Here is a 19,329-nt window from a genome sequence, read left to right on the forward strand (position 1 = left end):
GTTTTTCTAACCCTAACCCTACCTTGGTGTGCACGCCTAACCCAAATAGAGGGTGAAAGTTCCTTTGAAAAGAGGGCGATTTTGAAAAAGCCTTCCTTGAGTAGCTTTTTCTCCACAGCTCATCTTTTCTGTCCATTCTAAACACATTCCAACCATCAAAATCATGCCAGGACACCTCGTTTTTCTAACCCTAACCCTACATTGGTGTGCACGCCTAACCCAAATAGAGGGTGAAAGTTCCATTGAAAAGAGGGCCATTTTGAAAAAGCCTTCTTTGAGTAGCTTTTTCTGCGCAGCTCATCTTTTCTGTCCATTCTAAACATATTCCAACCATCAAAATTATGCCAGGACACCTCGTTTTTCTAACCCTAACCCTACCTTGGTGTGCACGCCTAACCCAAATAGAGGGTGAAAGTTCCTTTGAAAAGAGGGCGATTTTGAAGAAGCCTTCCTTGAGTAGCTTTTTCTCCACAGCTCATCTTTTCTGCCCATTCTAAACACATTCCAACCATCAAAATCATGCCAGGACACCTTGTTTCTCTAACCCCAACCCTACCCTGCTACACACCCATAACTCTAATACAGGGTGAAAGTTCCATTGAAAAGCGGGCGATTTTGAAAAAGCCTTCCTTGAGTAGCTTTTTCTGCGCAGCTCATCTATTCTGTCCATTCTAAACACATTCCATCCATCAAAATCATGCCAGAACACCTTGTTTTTCTAACCCTAACCCTACCCTGGCACACACCCCTAACCCTAATAGAGGGTGAAAGTTCCATTGAAAAGAGGGCGATTTTGAAAAAGCCTTCCTTGAGTAGCTTTTTCTGCGCACCTCATCTTTTCTGTCCATTCTAAACACATTCTAACCATCAAAATCATGCCAGGACACCTTGTTTTTCTAACCCTAACCCTACCCTGGTACACACCCCTAACCCTAATGGAGGGTGAAAGTTCCATTGAATAAAGGGCAATTTTGAAAAAGCCTTCCTTGAGTAGCTTTTTCTGCGCAGCTCATCTTTTCTGTCCATTCTAAACACATTCCAACCATCAAAATCATGCCAGGACACCTTGTTTTTCTAACCCTAACCCTACCCTGTTACACACCCCTAGCCCTAATAGAGGGTGAAAGTTCCATTGAAAAGTGGGCGATTTTGAAAAAGCCTTCCTTGAGTAGCTTTTTCTGCGCAGCTCATCTTTTCTGTCCATTCTAAACACATTCCAACCATCAAAATTATGCCAGGACACCTCGTTTTTCTAACCCTAACCCTACCTTGGTGTGCACGCCTAACCCAAATAGAGGGTGAAAGTTCCTTTGAAAAGAGGGCGATTTTGAAAAAGCCTTCCTTGAGTAGCTTTTTCTCCACAGCTCATCTTTTCTGTCCATTCTAAACACATTCCAACCATCAAAATCATGCCAGGACACCTTGTTTTTCTAACCCTAACCCTACCCTGGTACACACCCCTAACCCTAATAGAGGGTGAAAGTTCCATTGAAAAGAGGGCGATTTTGAAAAAGCCTTCCTTGAGTAGCTTTTTCTGCACAGCTCAACATTTGTGCCCATTCTAAACACATTCCAACCATCAAAATTATGCCAGGACACCTCGCTTTTCTAACCCTAACCCTTCCTTGGTGTGCACGCCTAACCCTAATAGAGGGTGAAAGTTCCTTTGAAAAGAGGGCAATTTTGAAAAAGCCTTCCTTGAGTAGCTTTTTCTGCGCAGCTCATCTTTTCTGTCCATTCTAAACACATTCCAACCATCAAAATCATACCAGGACACCACCCCAGTGATGGTGAACCGTTTAGATGCAACCTAAAACCCTTTTATTTATCGCAAAGTGCCAACACTACAATAAAACCTGCAAACTGAGGTTTTAGTTTAGAAAAAACAACTCACAGCCAGTCCAAGCATATATATATATCCTTGGCAGTGCACTGCCTGGTCATGGGAAAGCTTGGATGAGTCACAGCTAATAAGTCGCGTCTTGGGACGTCATCGCCTAGCGCCACTACTCCTTTCTGAGCATGCGCATGGTCCCTATGTGCGCTGTTATCCAATGCTTGGCTGCTGGGGCGATGCTGTCGCGACTTGCCTCGCATGCCAACAGAGAGGGCTCTGCGTGCCCACTGTGGCATGCATGCCGTACGTTCGTCCACCACTGCTATAGGGCCTTGATGAAATACACAAGAAATAATTATTGAAATATACTGCAGTTTATTCAATTGACATGTGAGAATGAAGAGCAATTGCAAGGGAATGTCACTCTTTTTCATAAACCAAATACGTCGAGATAGTAAGATGTCATGTTGCAAATAATGGGTGTTCTTTGGTTTGACAAATCAGTAGATGTGCCACAGATACTTTAAAGGGTTGAAATATTGATGGCAGCCTGAGTTCAGATGCTGTTTTCAAAATACACCTGTAATGTTAGAAGATGAGCTGATTCAAGGGTGGCAAAAATGATCCTACCTTTAAGATCTGAAGGTCAATTTTTACTTTAGGTACGTATCTAATTTTAGAAAACCGGAATCTTTTTCAAGTCTACTTTTATTTTTCTTACACCAGCTTGTAAAGCAACAACATTTGTAGGAAAAAAACCAACTTTAATTCTGAAATCAAAAGAAGTCCTTAGGATGATTTCTTTTGACAATTTGGATATCATGTTGGATACAGAGTATTTGCTTGCGATGAGAAATGGTCTTCAGAACTTTTATGCACTACATGTGTGTTAATTACAAATATTTTCTCTGGAGCATGTTATTCTTTATTGCTCTCTGGCCAGGAATTGTTATTCTCATTCATTTTGAAATATCCTGGTCCTTCCCATCTTTTTTATCTTAAGATACTTTTATCTGATCAATTTGACTTTATTCCCTTGACCACAGCCAAGTACTGTTCAGTAGTCTGTACAGTCTGCCGTAGAATTATTTCTAAATGTTGTTAGATTTTTTTAGAATAACTGTATTTTTCTTAACTAATTGCAATTTTGTATTTTATTTGTTGTATTTTATTCAATGACCAATAAATAATTGTTTGATTGTACAAATACTTCTGAGACATTTCTACTGTACAGTGACATTTAATTTTATAATGGTATTTTTCTTTACCATTTCCGAGGCTTTCGCGACAGGACGACATATAAATACTTTAAATAAATAAATAAATAAAATATTTTTAGTGTACTGACAGAAAGTCACTGTGTTCAGGTTTCCAAAGAGGAAAAGTAGTGCAGTTCAAGTTCACTGAAAGCTTAATGTTTGTTGACTCAGCAAGGACTCATGCCTGATCCTACATACATTTAGTTGCAAGTGCCTTTGGGTTCAAGGTGACTGTCTTCTCTTCAACATCACATTGGTTAATGAGCTTCTATTGCATGATCTCCATTTGTTTGATAGAAATTAATCCAGCAACCTTCCCATGTCTGTATTATAAGTTCTCCTCAGCTTATTTTTCAGGAGGGGATTTCTTGGAGTATTTTATACATATACACACTTAAAATATATTAAGATAGCCTGAAAGATGTGGTTTCTTCTAATACTAGCTATGTTCAGAAAATGTCATATTTATTTGAACCATAATCTTGAAGTCATTGAACTAGGCTATGCTTAAAACCTAGTAAAACATTATTTTTAGATAGGCATTCGGTAAAGTTCTTTGACATTTTATACTTGGGTTGCGGTGATGCTAAAATGATGCCCTGAGCTCCTTGGAAAAATTGTAAGATACAAATATAGTAAATAAATAGACAGTAGACATTGTAAAGAGATTCTTCTAGCCCTAATCTGGGGTTTTGGATAATCTTTTGTAGTATCACATTAAAGATAGAAATGCATCGGAGGTAACCTAAATGATACAAGCTTTCAGTGTGTCAAGAATTTTGTTTTTTGGGACTGTCCAGATTTCAAGGTTTCCTATGGGCTGGCTGTGAAGAGAAAACAATTGTACTAACTAATAGCGACCGGGATTTGAGTTTGTTTATGCTTCAAGTTTAGCAGATACGTCAAGTATTACTGAAATGAAATAGATCTGCCTGGTATCCAACCTGCAACATACATGTTGAGACAAACTGTGATGAACAGACCAACATCTTGTTCATTCTTTCCTGATAATTTTAGTGGTCATTCACTATAGCCTCATCTCATCATGATAAAATACATAAAAGTAGATGTTGTTGTATTGAAAGGTGTCTTAGACATGACAATAAACAATAAATGCTTCCAATTAAAAGTTGTTTGTGTAGAGCTTGGACGTTAATTTTGCAAAGAAACAAAAAGTAGATGCAGCAGTTAACAACCTCAGGTTCAAAAACTGAGACTCACCAGGCATGGACCAGCATTAAGATCTCAGCACAGAACTGGGTACATGTACTACTGTACCAAATAATTTCTCTTTATGAAACTGTTTTGAAGCATTAAAATCATATATGCATAAAAATGAAAAGTCAAAGCCTACTTTTATAGACCATTATAATTTTAGTACCAGTTGATACAAGACTGCCTGTTAAAAGAACACAAGTAATGACTACTTAAATTAGGGATATCTTAATTTTTAGTATTCACACAATATTTTTCAAATTTAAATTAACATTAAACAAAAACATGTCAAACTTTGTAAGGAAGTGCCCTCTGCTGGCCAGGCATTTATTTGCTCATGTTTAATATTATGTATGGCATTTATGATTAATTCATTGCATTTCTCCTGAAAAAGGGCACCATCCTTCAGGCATCATTTCTGTGCAAGCACCACTTATTTCAAAAAATTAATAGAAAAGTTTTGTTCCTTTATGTTCTAATCTAAGTGTAACTGAGTGGAAATTAGTTGCATTGAAATGAACAGTATTTCACTGCAAGTGTATATGATCAAGGAGCCTTTCCATTACATTTTAATTTGTAAAGGCTCTTAATTTTCTTATGCGCTTTCCCTCTTAAGAAATTAATATTAAGAACATTATGAAACTAATATATCAAGAACTATGAAATTAATAACTATATGAAACTATTATTTTGATATTAGTATTAATAGATGATTAATAAACTAATATTAAGAATATATTGATTGATTCTTTTCTATCAAGCATGATTTTGTTCTTTATCTAGTAGCAATATGAGACTTGTTTTCACCATATCGCAAGTGGTTGGCTGACAGAGAATATACTTTGCCTGAGGCCACCAAGTGTGTTCATGGCAAAAAACAACCCTAAATATTTAGTTTATTTTGCTTTTATTTGAATAATTTCAGCATGAAAAGTTTGATAGTTTTGTTCTAGTGATAATTGCTCAGATCTTTGTGAAGATATGCGGAAGACAGAGGGACTTAAGCCAAAGCTCTTTCCCTATAATTGTTCATTATTTTCAGGGAGAGCAACTATTCACCTACATTCCCTTGCATCAGAGCACAACCACAGTTTTTGTATTGAGCAAAACAAAACAAATTTAATTGACCCAAATCCAGCAGCCATGCTCACATCTCAATTGGTTTCTGTGCTGGATTTAAACCATTGTTTTACTAGGTTAAATTTTTATTACGTCTGCTAATTTATATTTCCAGCTACATCATTAATGTTAATGTTGTTGGTTTTTTTGTTTGCATTTAGGTGGAGAACAGACCAAAATACTATGGAAGAGAGTATGTATTAAAGTCATTGCAAGCATTATTTTATAAGTTGTCATTTGATGTGTGTCACTGTGCAATATGAAATTGTAATGCCTAATTTTTAATGAAAAGATTATATATTTTAGAACTGTATCTTCCTTAAGTTCCATTTTATTCATGGAAGTCCAGATTCTCAGAATGCATGTGAATGAATTTCTTTTCCAGAGGAGGATACCTGAAACATATATCTGTTCCTGTGTTCTTTGCAATTAACAGCAAAACCATTAAATTGGTTTTGCTCACAAATTAGGACTCAGAAGAATAATTCTGAACTTAGATTTCCTTGTCTACCTTCCCCATCACTACTAAATTATACTTTCCATTTGAAACATACTGTTTTCTGTGTGTTGTGGCAAAAAAGAAAATATGCTTAAGGCTGGGGGTGGGGGTTTTCATGCATTGACAATGTTTCAGCAAAAACCTTTTGCTTAGCTTCAAACATCTCCAAAGTGTCCTAGTAATTCAGCTAGTTAAATATATATGCAACTTGATAGTTTATTTACTCTGCATTTATTTTGCACTTGATAAAAGGTCACAACTGAATTATGGGTTCCAGTAAAGTTATAAAGTTCTATTTCTTCATCAAATTACTGCCGTACAGAATCCCTGAAGTGTTGGATTTCTTCTAAATTGAATGATGGAAGGGGGAAAGAAAGTGAAACAATTAGAAAAAACAGATCTAGCTTCAAAATCACTTTATCCCTTTCTTTTGATCACTGATAGACAGAGCATTTGCTTTTTCCAGCACTTTCTTTGCACCTAATTTAAGCCTAGATTCACCAGGGGTCCCATGTTTGTTAAACTCCTGTGCTCCTGTGCATGATATTACCATTGACTGGGTTTGGGGAAAAACGAGCTAGACAAATTTAATTTTTGTTGTCTCTTTTCCCTCCACAAAATCTCCTCTCCTCTCCTCTCCTCTCCCCTCCTCAAATATCAAAGATCCACACAGCACATGGTTAAACTGTGAAAGTCACAATTGTGATATCAGTCAACTTATTTAAAAGAAGATTAGATAAATTCAGTGTGAATGCAGCTGTCAATGGTTACTAATAGGATGACTATTTACTAACTCCATCTTCAGAGAAAGTATGTCTCTGAATACCAGTTGCTGGTGAACAACTGTGGGATAAAAATGTTATGTGCTTCTTAGAACAAATAAGATGGAAACAGCTGTTTTTCCACTGCTGGGAGCAGAATACTAGACTGAATAGGTCTTTGGGTTGCTCTGTTTGTGTTCTTAAATCAAAACTCATACATGAGATCCAAAAGCAATGTGTAGGGTTCTTGACTTGTTGACTTTTATGAGTCTGGATAAGCATCCAGAGCTGGATAAGCATCAAATAAATTTTCTTCATAGACAAGGAGGGATATTTGGCAACACTAAGTGCTGGATAAACCAAAGAGGCCTAGTGAAAAGCCTCTTCTGATCATGGAAAAGCTGTTTATGAATTAGCAGAAGAGAACTGTGTGAGAAGTGGCTCCAAGGTTCTTCCATTTGTCCAAGCTATTTATAGCTCATTTTATGCTAATTATTTTTGTGGCACATTAGGCAGAAAAGGGCAAAAATAAATCTCAATATGTTTGAGAGCTGAACTCCCTGAAATCCCTGTCATTTTGGTCCATGTCAGAAGTGCTGGGAAATAAAGATCAAAACATTTGGAGATCTTTCTGCTTCACATGTATTAGAATATGTACACACTAATGTACATACAGCCTATATTTTCTTTAGTCGCTATTTCTTATGTAGTAACATAACCATTGATACTTTTTGGCATTGCACTGTGAGAAGTCTTAATACATTTTCTCCTTCTGCAATGGCTGCTATATGCCCACTAACAAAATGGTTCAGTATTCACCTGGTGCTTTCATCAGCTTTTAAAGCAAGACCTTTTCCTTCTCTCTCAAGTATTGTAAATTGCCCGGAGAGCTTTGGTTATTGGGTAAAACAGAAATATTATGAATAAATAAATTTTAATTGTTTCCAGGGTTTGTCTTTCTAAAATTAGTTTTTCCGTGAAGCTTTTGAGTGTCACAGTCAATGTGACATTAAACATTTTAATAGAAATCACATCTCTTTTTGTTTGTTCCTCAGTTGCATTAACTACTTTGGACTTATAGCTTGGTTGTATTTTGTTTGTATGTTTGGATTTTGATATTGTTATGATCTGTGGTTGCAGTAATAAATCTGGTACTTGTTTTTAAATTATTGGCAGCTTTGGTCCCCAGTTTTCATTGGAATAAGGTGCACAAGGAAGGAAGATTAACTACTTCTCTTCTACTGCAGTCTTGACAAAAACCTCTCTTCCACACTACTAATTAGCCTTAGAAAAATGTTTCTCTTGGCACCAAGCTGTTCATAGACACACACAACACATTTTTATGCTTTCTTTTCCTGTGATCTATGTGCCCTCTTCATATTTATGTCATAACTTGCTTATGTGGACTTCTGTGACCTTCCGCCCTTTACATAATTCTCTAAATTTTGGTATTTTCCTGTCAGGTTTCATGGGATCATTTCTCGTGAGCAGGCAGATGAATTACTTGGAGGTGTAGAAGGAGCTTATATTCTCAGAGAAAGTCAGCGACAACCTGGATGCTACACCTTAGCCCTCAGGTGAGCTCTGCTTTTCTGTATGTAAAGTTTAAGAAGTGGTTGTTTATCATTAAGGTCTTCAGGTCTTCCATACTAGTATCATGATTATAATAACTGCATGCAAAATACTATGTATTTAAAATGGTTTAATATATTCAGCATGTCTGCTAGACATTATTAGATACCTTATTATCTGAGATATGTTAAAACATTAATTTTTGCAGACTGGATACTGGATTTCTACACTTCTCTTGTGTATCTATGTAGCAATAACAACTTTAGCATGCCCCCTAATGATTGCATATAGTGTTAGGAGGGCCAGACTATCCTCACTCTTCACAGACCACTACAAACCCAATGCTGCTGATTTCTAAACTGTAAAGTAATGAAAAACATGCCAAAAGTCCCTGTGGTCCCTTCCACCAACTGCTCTACTCAAAAGAGCAATTTGCACCTGAATGTGTGAAAAGTAATTAAGCATTAAGTGAATCAAGGTTCAAAAATTTGAAACTGCTTTAATTTTTGACCCTGCTGATCTGCATCTGTGGATAACTGTAACTGCAGTTGAGAATCATTTGGGAATTCATACTCCAAAAGGGGACAGGGATTGATTTTTATTTCAAAGCCTTCTGCCAAGTGTTTCCCATGTTTACATACTTAGGAATGCTATTTCTACACTGGTAGAAACCTAGTCAAGCATTCTAATCCAGCTCCAACACAATCTGCCTTTAAGGAATTAATTTCTGTTGAGTGACAAAATACAACTTTCTTTTCTGCCCCATCCCATCTTTTTATAACAGGGATCCAGAATCACAGTCTTCAGGGCCAAATTGGGCTCATGGGGGCAAATCCAGTATGATAGGCTTCCTAAGGTGGCCATGAGCCCATCATCTTTCCACAGCCACCAATCATTTTTGGTGCCCCAGCTTTTGTACAGTTTCACCCCTGTAAAGGTCCAGATGCCCTTTTCCAAGTCTAAGTTACTGCCAGTAAAAGCTGGCAAATTTGGCCCTACTCATATTGCTTTCAGCCCTAGTTTACTACTGGAATTTTGTCTGAGAAAGCTTCTCTGAAATGTCCTTTGCTAGAAAGAGGCTCAACACCCCTGCTTTGTAGTGTGTGTCATCTGAAGAATCAGATTTGGAGTGTTCAAACACTAATGCAACAACTTCATTGTGTTTTGATACAGATTTGGTAATCAGACCTTAAACTACAGGCTTTTTTATGATGGGAAGCACTTTGTAGGGGAGAAGAGGTTTGAATCCATCCATGATTTGGTAACAGACGGCTTGATAACGCTGTATATTGAAACCAAGGCTTCTGAATATATTTCTAAAATGACGACAAATCCTATCTATGAACACATTGGATATGCTACTTTACTTAGAGAAAAAGTATCCCGGAGATTGAGTAGGTCAAAAACTGACTCAAGAAAAGCTAGTGTAACAACATGTGAAGAGAATGCACCTGTTGAAAAGGTAAGTAGGTTAATTTATGAAGAAATTGATTGATAGTTATATATATATTGTTTCATTTTATATGTGGGTTTGTGTATGTGTGTGAAGTTCTAAAATAATGGAACTGATTGTCGTTAAAATGCATTCAGTGATAAGGTTTGTGTGCTGGCATTTGAAATGCTGGTGGTAAATCTACTCCGTAACAAATGCCAGGTGAAATGGGATTTAGGGTGTAATTTCCCTGCTTTCACAGGGAGTAAATTCACAGATGTTTGCATGTCCTGCCTACAGGAACTTCCCACTGTTTTCAGCAGATGAACCTTATCTGAACCTGTTAAGGACTATATGTGTCCAAAGTGTTTCCTACAGTTGAACAGATACTTATATTGGAAATGTAAGCATAACAAGCTACCATATACTGAGCCAGAGTGTTGGTTCATTTTGTTCAGTATTGTATGAATATCAGCTGGCAGCATCTCCAGAATTTTTGTCTGTACAATCCTACTGGGAGATGCCTAATTGATCCTGAGACCTTCTGCATGCAAATCATGCCTGCTGAGCTGTGGGATATTTCCTAACATGGGACCTGGTTAGCAATTTCCATAGAAAATATAATTCAACCTCAGTCTTGATTCCCTGATGGTAGCCCATGTGCTGATTGCCCATTCACCAAATCTCAAGTTTGTTCGCCTGTGCACACGCTGCAATTCTCCCCTTTACTGTTTTACCTTTGGTGAATGGGTCTAAATTGTCAAATTCTTCTTTCCTTCTTCCGTTTCTTCCTTCCTTTGTTTTCACATTTGATTTTCAAAGTTATAGTTGTTTTAATAGCTTTGTAAATTTGATAAGCAGCAGTTGAGATAATGCAGTATGCAGAGAAATCAACTGGAAGGTTTAGACAATTTGCCCGATACAGTTCAATAAGAAATTATCTTATAAGAGGCCATATGAGGCCATTTTCTTGTCCTATTGATTGAAAAATATTTTAGACAAAACCTCCTCTTGTTGTAAGCACTTTTGAAGATTATTTAAAATATAGGAACTGCTTGCTTCACCATTAGTTATTTTGCTGGATCACCACTTTGAAAAGTGGTACCTGACTGCTGGACATATTATCTGTAGTTTCTATTTATGATAATGTTACTGTCCCATAAGGGCATTTTACTTTTTTATTATGGATGATAAATGCCTTAATTTGGTCAAGCTTTTATTACTAAGTAGCATAAATAAAGAAGACACAAGCAAAATGAAACAGAGGATATATTAACAAGGATTGAGATTTATCGGCCTTTAGAAACAAATGTGGCTAATATTTTATTTATTATTAGTTAAATTATTTATTGAACATATTTTACATTAGTATTGTGTAAAAAGGAACCCCAGGAAAGATAAGCACACTAAAGGGTTGTTTTGAACAACTAATCTACATTTTATTTCAGCAACATTCCAAATTTGGCAAATAGACATATCGGGGGGAGGGGGTCAGGGTGTCCCACCATCAGTTCAGTGCAGCTGTAAGCCTTGTCCTATGGATCCATTTGCACATTATTTGGCTGTGAATGGGCTGCTTTGTACAAGAATCTTTGCATATTCATCCGCTTAATACATTGTCCCAGTTGTTCATAGTAGGATGGGATAAAGAGTGTGGTTTTGGTTCTGCCCATATTCCTACAGCATTCTTCCAAAGCAGTGGTGGCCATTGTGATAGCTGGTCATGCCAAATATCTATTGGGGCAACCTGTGCAGACTCAGTTAACATAGACATGTTAGCATGCATATACCTCTGGATATTGAATACACAATGACAGGTATACTACAATCAGAGCCTCTCTTTTGTATAAATAGAGTGTTTCTAGTGAGGTCTTAGCCCACTTCTATGAACAGGCTATATAGAAGAATAGGCAGAAAGAATATGCTACAATACGGAATATCGTCATAGCAACCAGTGTAACAATTGAGAGAGTAGGAAAATACATGAAATTCCAGAAATAATAGATGACATGGATGAATGTAAGATGTTGCAAACATCTTAAAATTAAGAAACAGTATGTTGGAACCAGACTTAGTAACACCTGAAATCAGTAGGATTGGAGCTGGTCATGATTGACATACATATTAGTGACTTCAGTGGGTCTACCCCTGAGTAAGAGTAAATCTGGAACCAGTCCTGTGCATGTATCTGTGAAAACAGCAGGCAGCACATTTACAGACTTGTCCTTCTTTCAGAGCAGATCATTGCCCTTACATTGTCAGTAAGTAACTGACAAAAGATCATGCTTAATACAGAGGAGTTGCTTTTCAGTCCATGTGACATGCAACTGTGTAATCTGTGTTTGAATCAGAATTTTATGCAGCCATCACCAAGCATGAAGGCATTATAGGCACTGGTCTGAAATGTGAAGAAACAGTTTTATCAGGAGGAAGCATCTGTTCCTAGTTGAGATGAAATAGTGTTCTTGATGTTAATATCCCTGAAGATTTTGGTCAAAAAAGCTGTTCTAGATTGCATCCTAGCTTTTAATTCAACATAAATTGTCTTTATGGATTTAGACTGAATAAGCTGATCAAGCAGGATTTGGTGATTTAGTTTTTTCTATTTATGATAGCTTGGACCTATAAGCCCATTGAAATAATCAGAAAATAAGTTGGTAGTGAGTTTCATATCTCACTGATTTAAATAGGTGTTTTCTAAGTGTGATGGAATCTATATTCAACCCAATTTGTATGGCTGTGTCTCCCAACCTTCATGTTGTGATCCAGGCAAAATAAAAAAGATTACAAAAGCATTTCTACAGAAGTGTATAAAAGCATAATACTTGTTATTTTTCTTTGTAATCTTATGTATTGAAAACAAACCAAGTTTATGCTTGTTTTTATGTATGTAAACATGTAGTAAGGAAATGCTAGAGAAAATTGTGGATTGTAGGTTGTAGCAAAGATATGTTCCTAATTGGAGTAGGTTGCATACATTTTAATAAAATGTGTGTGTGCGTTTGTGTTGGGTGTAGTTTTATATCAGCAAATTTCAGACAGCACAGTATACAGAATTAAGCTACTTCTGAGGGATACAACTCCAGAAAAAATGGTTTGGGTGGGGCATAAAGGAGTGGCAGATTAAGGAAGCAAGGTTGTTGTCCATGCTATAAGGAAACTTGCTATCTAGGAGGGACCCCAGCCCTTGGAGTTAGTACTACTTCTAAGATGTGCCAGTGGCAGAAAGCTACCTATTTATTTAACTCTGCTGAAGTCAGTGGGTCTTAAATTTTAGACCCAGCACTTTTAAGAAGCCAGAATTGGGTAAAAGGGTGTTACTGGTATACATATATTTAGTAGCAGTGTTTGCACAGTTGAAAAAAAATAAAATTTATGAATTTAAAGAACTACTTTGTTTTAACAGTGTATTCATAATAGTTCTTCTTAAAAGGAAATTGTAAAATGTATTTAGGGAATAGAAGCTTTACTTTAGCCCCCTCCCTCCACCCCAGCATACATCCAAGCATGATAAAATAGTTTAAGCCAGATCTCTGATACGGTAGGTAAAGGAATTTCTTTAAATGAAATAACTGTTTCAGAAACTGTATAAATACTGTAGAGGTTATTAATTTCCTGGATAGATTTGTTAAACCTTTTGTGGAATGTCATTCTTTCTTGCATGAAAGGTTGACAGCAGAAATTACTGGATGGCTCAGTCATTCCAGAGACTTTCCCCCATTGGGTAGGTCAATGGAAGGTTGTTACAGTGACACCAACTAGGAAGAGAATGCTCAGTGTGGAATTGCCTTGAGGTATCTGTCGCTTCTTATAGTACAGTTTCTTGGAAGTTGTAATTAGGAGAACTGTGACAGCCCTGTAAGGAAAAAAAATGCATACACAAAATTACTTGTTTTTCTTCCAGATATTTTTCTTCATCATTCATTATATAATTCAGAATAATTACAATAACCCCTAATACCACAAATTAAATAATAGCATCAAGCACTTACATATTTATAGCTAAAGGGTCCCCATTTCCAATGAAAATTGTGTGAACAATACCAATTCAATAGCTCCTATAATGTCCAACAATTTAATAAAACAGGCCATTGTAGTGGCGCCTATTTCCACCCTCTTCAACTTTACTACATACATTTAAAAAGTGTAATATAATCTGCATAAACAAAACAGGCAATTCTATACATATCTATTCATAAATAAGTAGCATTGATTTGAATAAGACTTACTCAAAGGTGTGTATAGGATTGTAGCCTTAGGGTGCACAGATGCCCGTAACCTTCCAAACTCAGAGGATTACAGGCATCCAATGCATGGCAGAAATAACATTCAGGCAAAGGTTGCCTCTGTGCTTCTGCCACCTTGCAAAGCACTTGAGCAGCCAATTCCTGCTACCTAAATGCTGTATGTTGTAGCAGAGGTGTTGCCAGGATTCTCTATATTGTAGTGGCGCCTATCTCCACCCTCTTCTGCCTCCCTGGAACACCCAGTCAGCCCCATCTCTAAGGTTGTTCTTGCGACCCCAGAGATAATGCTGGTGTTGTCATACCTGCATTGGTACTGCACTGAAAGAGGGAGAGTGGGATGGTCTTGCAAAGCCACCTATGAGGTCTGAGTACTTTTCCAGACTTGGAGTTCAGGCTCCAAAGATCTATGGCCACTTGCCTCTGTCTAGCAACCATATGATTGCAACACTTTTGTGTGTCAGACTGTATGAACTTGGAAGTTACTCTGCAAATTCCAGGAAAGTAAATGCTTACTGTCTGTTGCATTATGCAAAAACTAGCATAATGCATCATCATAGTGGGCCTGGTGTGATTCATAGACTGTGGATAAATCAGCAATACCTTCATTACACTTTAAGGGCAAGTGTATGCCTGCTGTTGAAAATACTTTTGCTTTGTTCTTCTGGTTTTTAGAATTAAGTGTAAGTACTTCTTTAAATAAACAAAAGCAACTCTGGAGTCAGAATACTGGAATAATCTTACCAGTAAAATAATGAATGTATTCTGTGGGTTATTTTTAAAAGCTTTCAGTAACCAGTGAGTCATATTTATTCATTTTAAATGCCTTTTCAGTTTCTTGGTTCTGTGGCACATCCAAATATTGATAATAGCATTCAGTCCAGTCTGTCCTATTAAAAATGATTATGCAGGCTTTGAACTAGACATGCTACACTACAAGGATTAAATTGCATTAGTAGTACATGTATTTAAATGTAGTTTCATCTTGTGCTGTTCAAATCGCATATGGAACAAGCTACTGAAAACTTCATAAACAATTTCCCATCACACTAAAAATGATGGAGTGGCACATCCATCTCCAGCTCAGATTTCTTCCTTTGTGCAGTCATTGCAAAATAAAACGCTGCTCTGAAGAAACAAATCCATATTAAATTAACTTGGGGTTCTCTGGACACAGAAGATGACAGCAATTTGCTTTCATCTATAGCTATGTCTCAGTTGCTCAGTTTCTGTTTCAGATGTTGAACCAGCTATCCCATGTGCATAAATTGATTTAACTTTAAGGGTTCCCTCCTATGCCACTTTACACAGAAAAAAGCCATACAACTCCTATCATGGGTAGGGTGAGACCTGGCAAGCATTTTTCCATATATATTTCCCTAAGGTTATGCCTTGAGTGTATACCATTTATACAAGGAGAGGATTTTAAGGTATGTATTTAAATGGGACTGAATTACTGCCAGGGTCTTAGGATATTCAGAAGAGAGATCCTTCAGAGGCACATTTGGTAGAAACATGTAAGAGGATTTTTTGGTGGCTATTCACAAGCTGATAAAATCCTTGCTATGTCTTTGTTGTTCTTCCACTGGCAGGCAAAGCACGAACACTTTTTATTCAAGAAGCCCTTTGGCTTGTTGGATTCTCTTTTTATTTTATTGCTATGTTTTTAATTGTTCTTTAATGCATGTGTCATGTTACTGTTTAAATCAAGCTAAAGTCACCTTTAGTGCCCTTTTTCCTAGTGGAAAAAGACAGGTGGATAAAACTTCAGCTGGCCTGTAGAGAGTCGAGGAACAACTGTCTAAACAAGCCTGAATATCCACATAGAGCCTACTTGGGGGACCTGTACAGATATAGCTTATGAGAATTCACGGTGCAGCTGACACACTCTGCTCCATCTCCCAGACCACACTGTTTCTCATCAGGCAAAAAAGGGGTCTTATCTCCAGTCGGAAGTGATATGAAGTAAGACCCTTTCCTGCCTAGTAATGAGAAAGGGCAACCCTTTCAGTATTGGGCAGCGAAATTGCCACCCAATGCCTGTTGTGCATGGATCAGCTGAGGAAGTTATGCTAGGAAAGGTGTGTGAGAGAGAGAATGAGGAGATCACATCCACCCTGGGTTCTGATCATACCCACATGGAGATTTCTGGAGTAGTAATTGAGCCCTCTGGTAGGAAAATAATTGCTACTCCTGATAGAGAAAATAAATCTGGTGGTAATTACTCAAAGGAAGCAAAAGAAAAAGAAGAATACTGTTTATTGACATCTTTTTAGCTGTTTAAATTGTGTTACACTTTGCACAGTGCATAGTTATATTGCTTTGTCATAATGTTGTATCATGTAATGCTTTATAGTACTGTCATTTGTAATTTTTGCAGATTGTTGTGAACTGCTCAGGTAGTTTTGGCTCTGGGACAGTATAGAAATGAAAATGAAACACCAACTAGATGAAATGAAATAAAAGCAGTCTTGGTAGTATTGGTGTTTTCAGATGGTAACAGTCAAAAGCCATTGTGCATGTTTTTCTTCCTAATGGATTTTCTGCATTCAAAGAAAAGAATCTATTAAAAGGAGAGGGGATTGGGAAGATAAATAGGTAGATAGATGATACGATCTGGAACCCTCACAAGCTTTTATGAACAAGGCATCAGAACATTGCATGATCCCTGCTGAGCCAGACCAAGGGCCCATCTAGTCCAGCATTCTGTTCGCATAATAAACAAGCAGCAAACAACCAGATGAGATCAGTGCCCTAGGCTACTTATGATTATGCTGCTGGAGTCAGCATATAGCCAGCAGGACTAGTAGCTGTTCTAGAGACAGCCTTCTCTTCCATGAATCTATCAAATCCCCTTTAAAGCTGTCCAGATAGGTGTCATAGGAAAGGCAGTGCTATAGCACCATAGAAGTATTATGTAAAAATATACTGTGTAACAGTCTGAATAAGATATCATTTAGTAGCTGAATTATAAAAGGTAATTCAGTTCAGTGAACATTAGAGTTATTGTTTTAAATGCGGGGTTATCAACCATGAACGACTCAGCTAAGTTACAGATGAATGAAGGACAAAAAGTTAAATGCTTGCTGGAGAAGAATTTGAAGGGGAAGTCAGTTTAAGTAGATAGGAAAGGTAAGATGTGGAATTAACCAAAGTTAGGCACATTTTAATTCCATTTATTTAATTAGGAGTCTTGAAGACATGCTTAATTTCCTCATTAAATCTATCTAGTTGAAGTCAACAGGGCTTTAAATGTGCTTAACTCTGAGTTAACTATGTCCAGTAAGTGTAATTGGATTTGACTGGGAAAAGATAGGTTGAGATTTCTGAACCCTGGAAACTTGTTGCTTAGTCTTATATAAATTACACACTCCTACTACAACCTACTACACAAGCTTGTTGTTAGATTAATGGAGTCCTATGTATACTGCTCCCAGTTCCTGTTTGGGAAGGTTAGATTCTAAAACTGAAAAAAATAAAATAATTTCCAAAGAGTCAAAGGACTAAGACTAATTAGTATATGCAAATATTATGCAACTCTGTTTCTTTTATTTTGTTGCTGTATCATTTTGGCAATATTTTCCTATTATTCCAGTGCCAGATGAAGACCTTGCTCTCCCATACTTTTAAAAGCATTGGCAATATTTAAATGTAACTGTTTTACAGGTTTTTAAATTCAACTTTTACCTTCTATTAGGCTGTTGTTGCATTGTTGTTCAGAAGTTTTTTTAACATTTGGATTGTTGCTATCCAGTAAGCTGGCCTTGGGAATGCTGATTGGCCAATGAAAGGAAAGCTGTTTGTTGTCATTATGTGCCATCATTCATGCCCAGCTTATGTTACTCCTATGAATGAAAACCCTCCAAGAAAGCCAGTGTAGTTTAGTGGTTAAGAGTTCTGGAAAGGACTCAGGCGTTCTAGTCTCTGCGTGGCCATGGAGCCAACTGGGTGATTTTGGTCCATTCACAGACTCTCAGTCCAACTTATCTCACAGGGTTGTTGTGGATTGAGAGCAGAAGGAAAAGACTTGTGTAAGCCACTCTATAAGAAAAAGGCAGGATGTAAATCTGTCCTTATAAATTCAAGGCTGTGGCTTCCTTAGGAGTAAAACTATCTCACTGTTAATCTCATGATTGTGTTCTCCAGTGAGTCTTGCCACATCATGAGGTGTCTGAAGATGACAACTTCAATTTTGTCATATTTGCTTCTAGGGAAAGTTGCGGCTTAATTTTATATGGGACCCATTTGTTTGTTTTTCTGTCAGTCTCCTCCAGCGCTATGTTTCAAATGCATCCATTTTCTTCCTGTCAGCTTTCTTTACTGTCCAGCTTTCAAACCTATACATAGTGATCCTGGATGATCTTGGCCTTATTTCATAAATACGTAACTGTGCTGTGAAATAAAAAACATGGTAATATTATTGACATATGCATCGAACATTTTAATCAAAGTGCTTGGTTTATAACTAAGTGGCTAAACATTTATATTTTAAAAATTAGTTAAGCTTAGAACTACATAAAAGTAGAGATGGTTTATTGATGAAACTTTATGTCTCAAACACTAGGTGGCAGCTTTACTTAAGAGTTTTCATGGATTTGGCTTTTAACTGGTATTCAGAAGATGCAATGACTTCATGTGGTTTTATGGTGTCATCTGCTCTAAGGCTGATGTTCATTTGTGGCAAGGCCACAATGATATTGAACAATCATTTGAAAGTAGGCATATGTGTGACTAAGTCACTAATAAGATTGCAAAGTGATGTTGAAAATTTAGGTAGAGATTTGCATAAATATTTACAAAACTTTTACTTTCATCTAACTTGATGTGGGACAGGGACAGTAATTACCAAAATAATTTGGCAAGGCTTTAATCTAGCAGTGCATGCAAGCTGCAATGAAAAATACTAATGGGAATGATCAAAGCTGGCATGTTTTGGCTTTGGCATACTTTGTTAGTGACTCACATTACCTGGATAACGGGTTGCATTTTCAATGCCAGGACTGTTAAGTAACAAATACTTTTTTAAAAGTTTGCTATCTCAAGTAAGGAGTTAATGTTGGATGGATTTTCAGACACATGCTCTAGTCAAGGAGCTAGATCTGCTGTAGTTCCACATGCATTTCTAACTCAGCCTTTCTCAGTATGCTGCCTCCAGATGTACTGGGTGACAACTCACACCATTCCTGATCATTGGTCATGCTGATTGGGGCTGATGGGAGTTGGTCCAAATCATCTGGTGAGTACTGCATTGGGGAAGGCAGCTTGAATTTATCTGCAAGGCAGGAATGAGAAACCTGTTGCTCTTTAAATGTTGTTGGACTCTAGCTACCATCACCAGTAGCCAGCATGGCCAATGGACAGCAGTGGTAGGAACTGTAGTCAAGCAACATC

The 19,329-nt window shown here is 37.2% G+C and overlaps 1 protein-coding gene across 3 annotated transcripts in view; it reads left to right on the forward strand.

Annotated features, from left to right (window-relative positions):
* Positions 1–19,329, forward strand: part of CHN2 (chimerin 2) — a 163,200-nt gene that overhangs the window by 54,269 nt on the left and 89,602 nt on the right. For all 3 annotated transcript variants that reach the window (XR_006416665.1, XM_044450765.1, XM_044450766.1), the window contains exons 4-6: positions 5,592–5,623; positions 8,154–8,267; positions 9,436–9,724. Coding sequence is in view for 2 of the 3 variants with exons in the window: in XM_044450765.1 (XP_044306700.1) it covers positions 5,592–5,623; positions 8,154–8,267; positions 9,436–9,724 (435 nt within the window). In the remaining variant the exon portion in view is untranslated. The remainder of the gene's footprint in view (positions 1–5,591; positions 5,624–8,153; positions 8,268–9,435; positions 9,725–19,329) is intronic.

Source organism: Varanus komodoensis, unplaced genomic scaffold (genome assembly GCF_004798865.1).
Source record: "Varanus komodoensis strain SLA01 unplaced genomic scaffold, ASM479886v1 scaffold68, whole genome shotgun sequence".
NCBI lineage: Eukaryota > Metazoa > Chordata > Lepidosauria > Squamata > Varanidae > Varanus > Varanus komodoensis.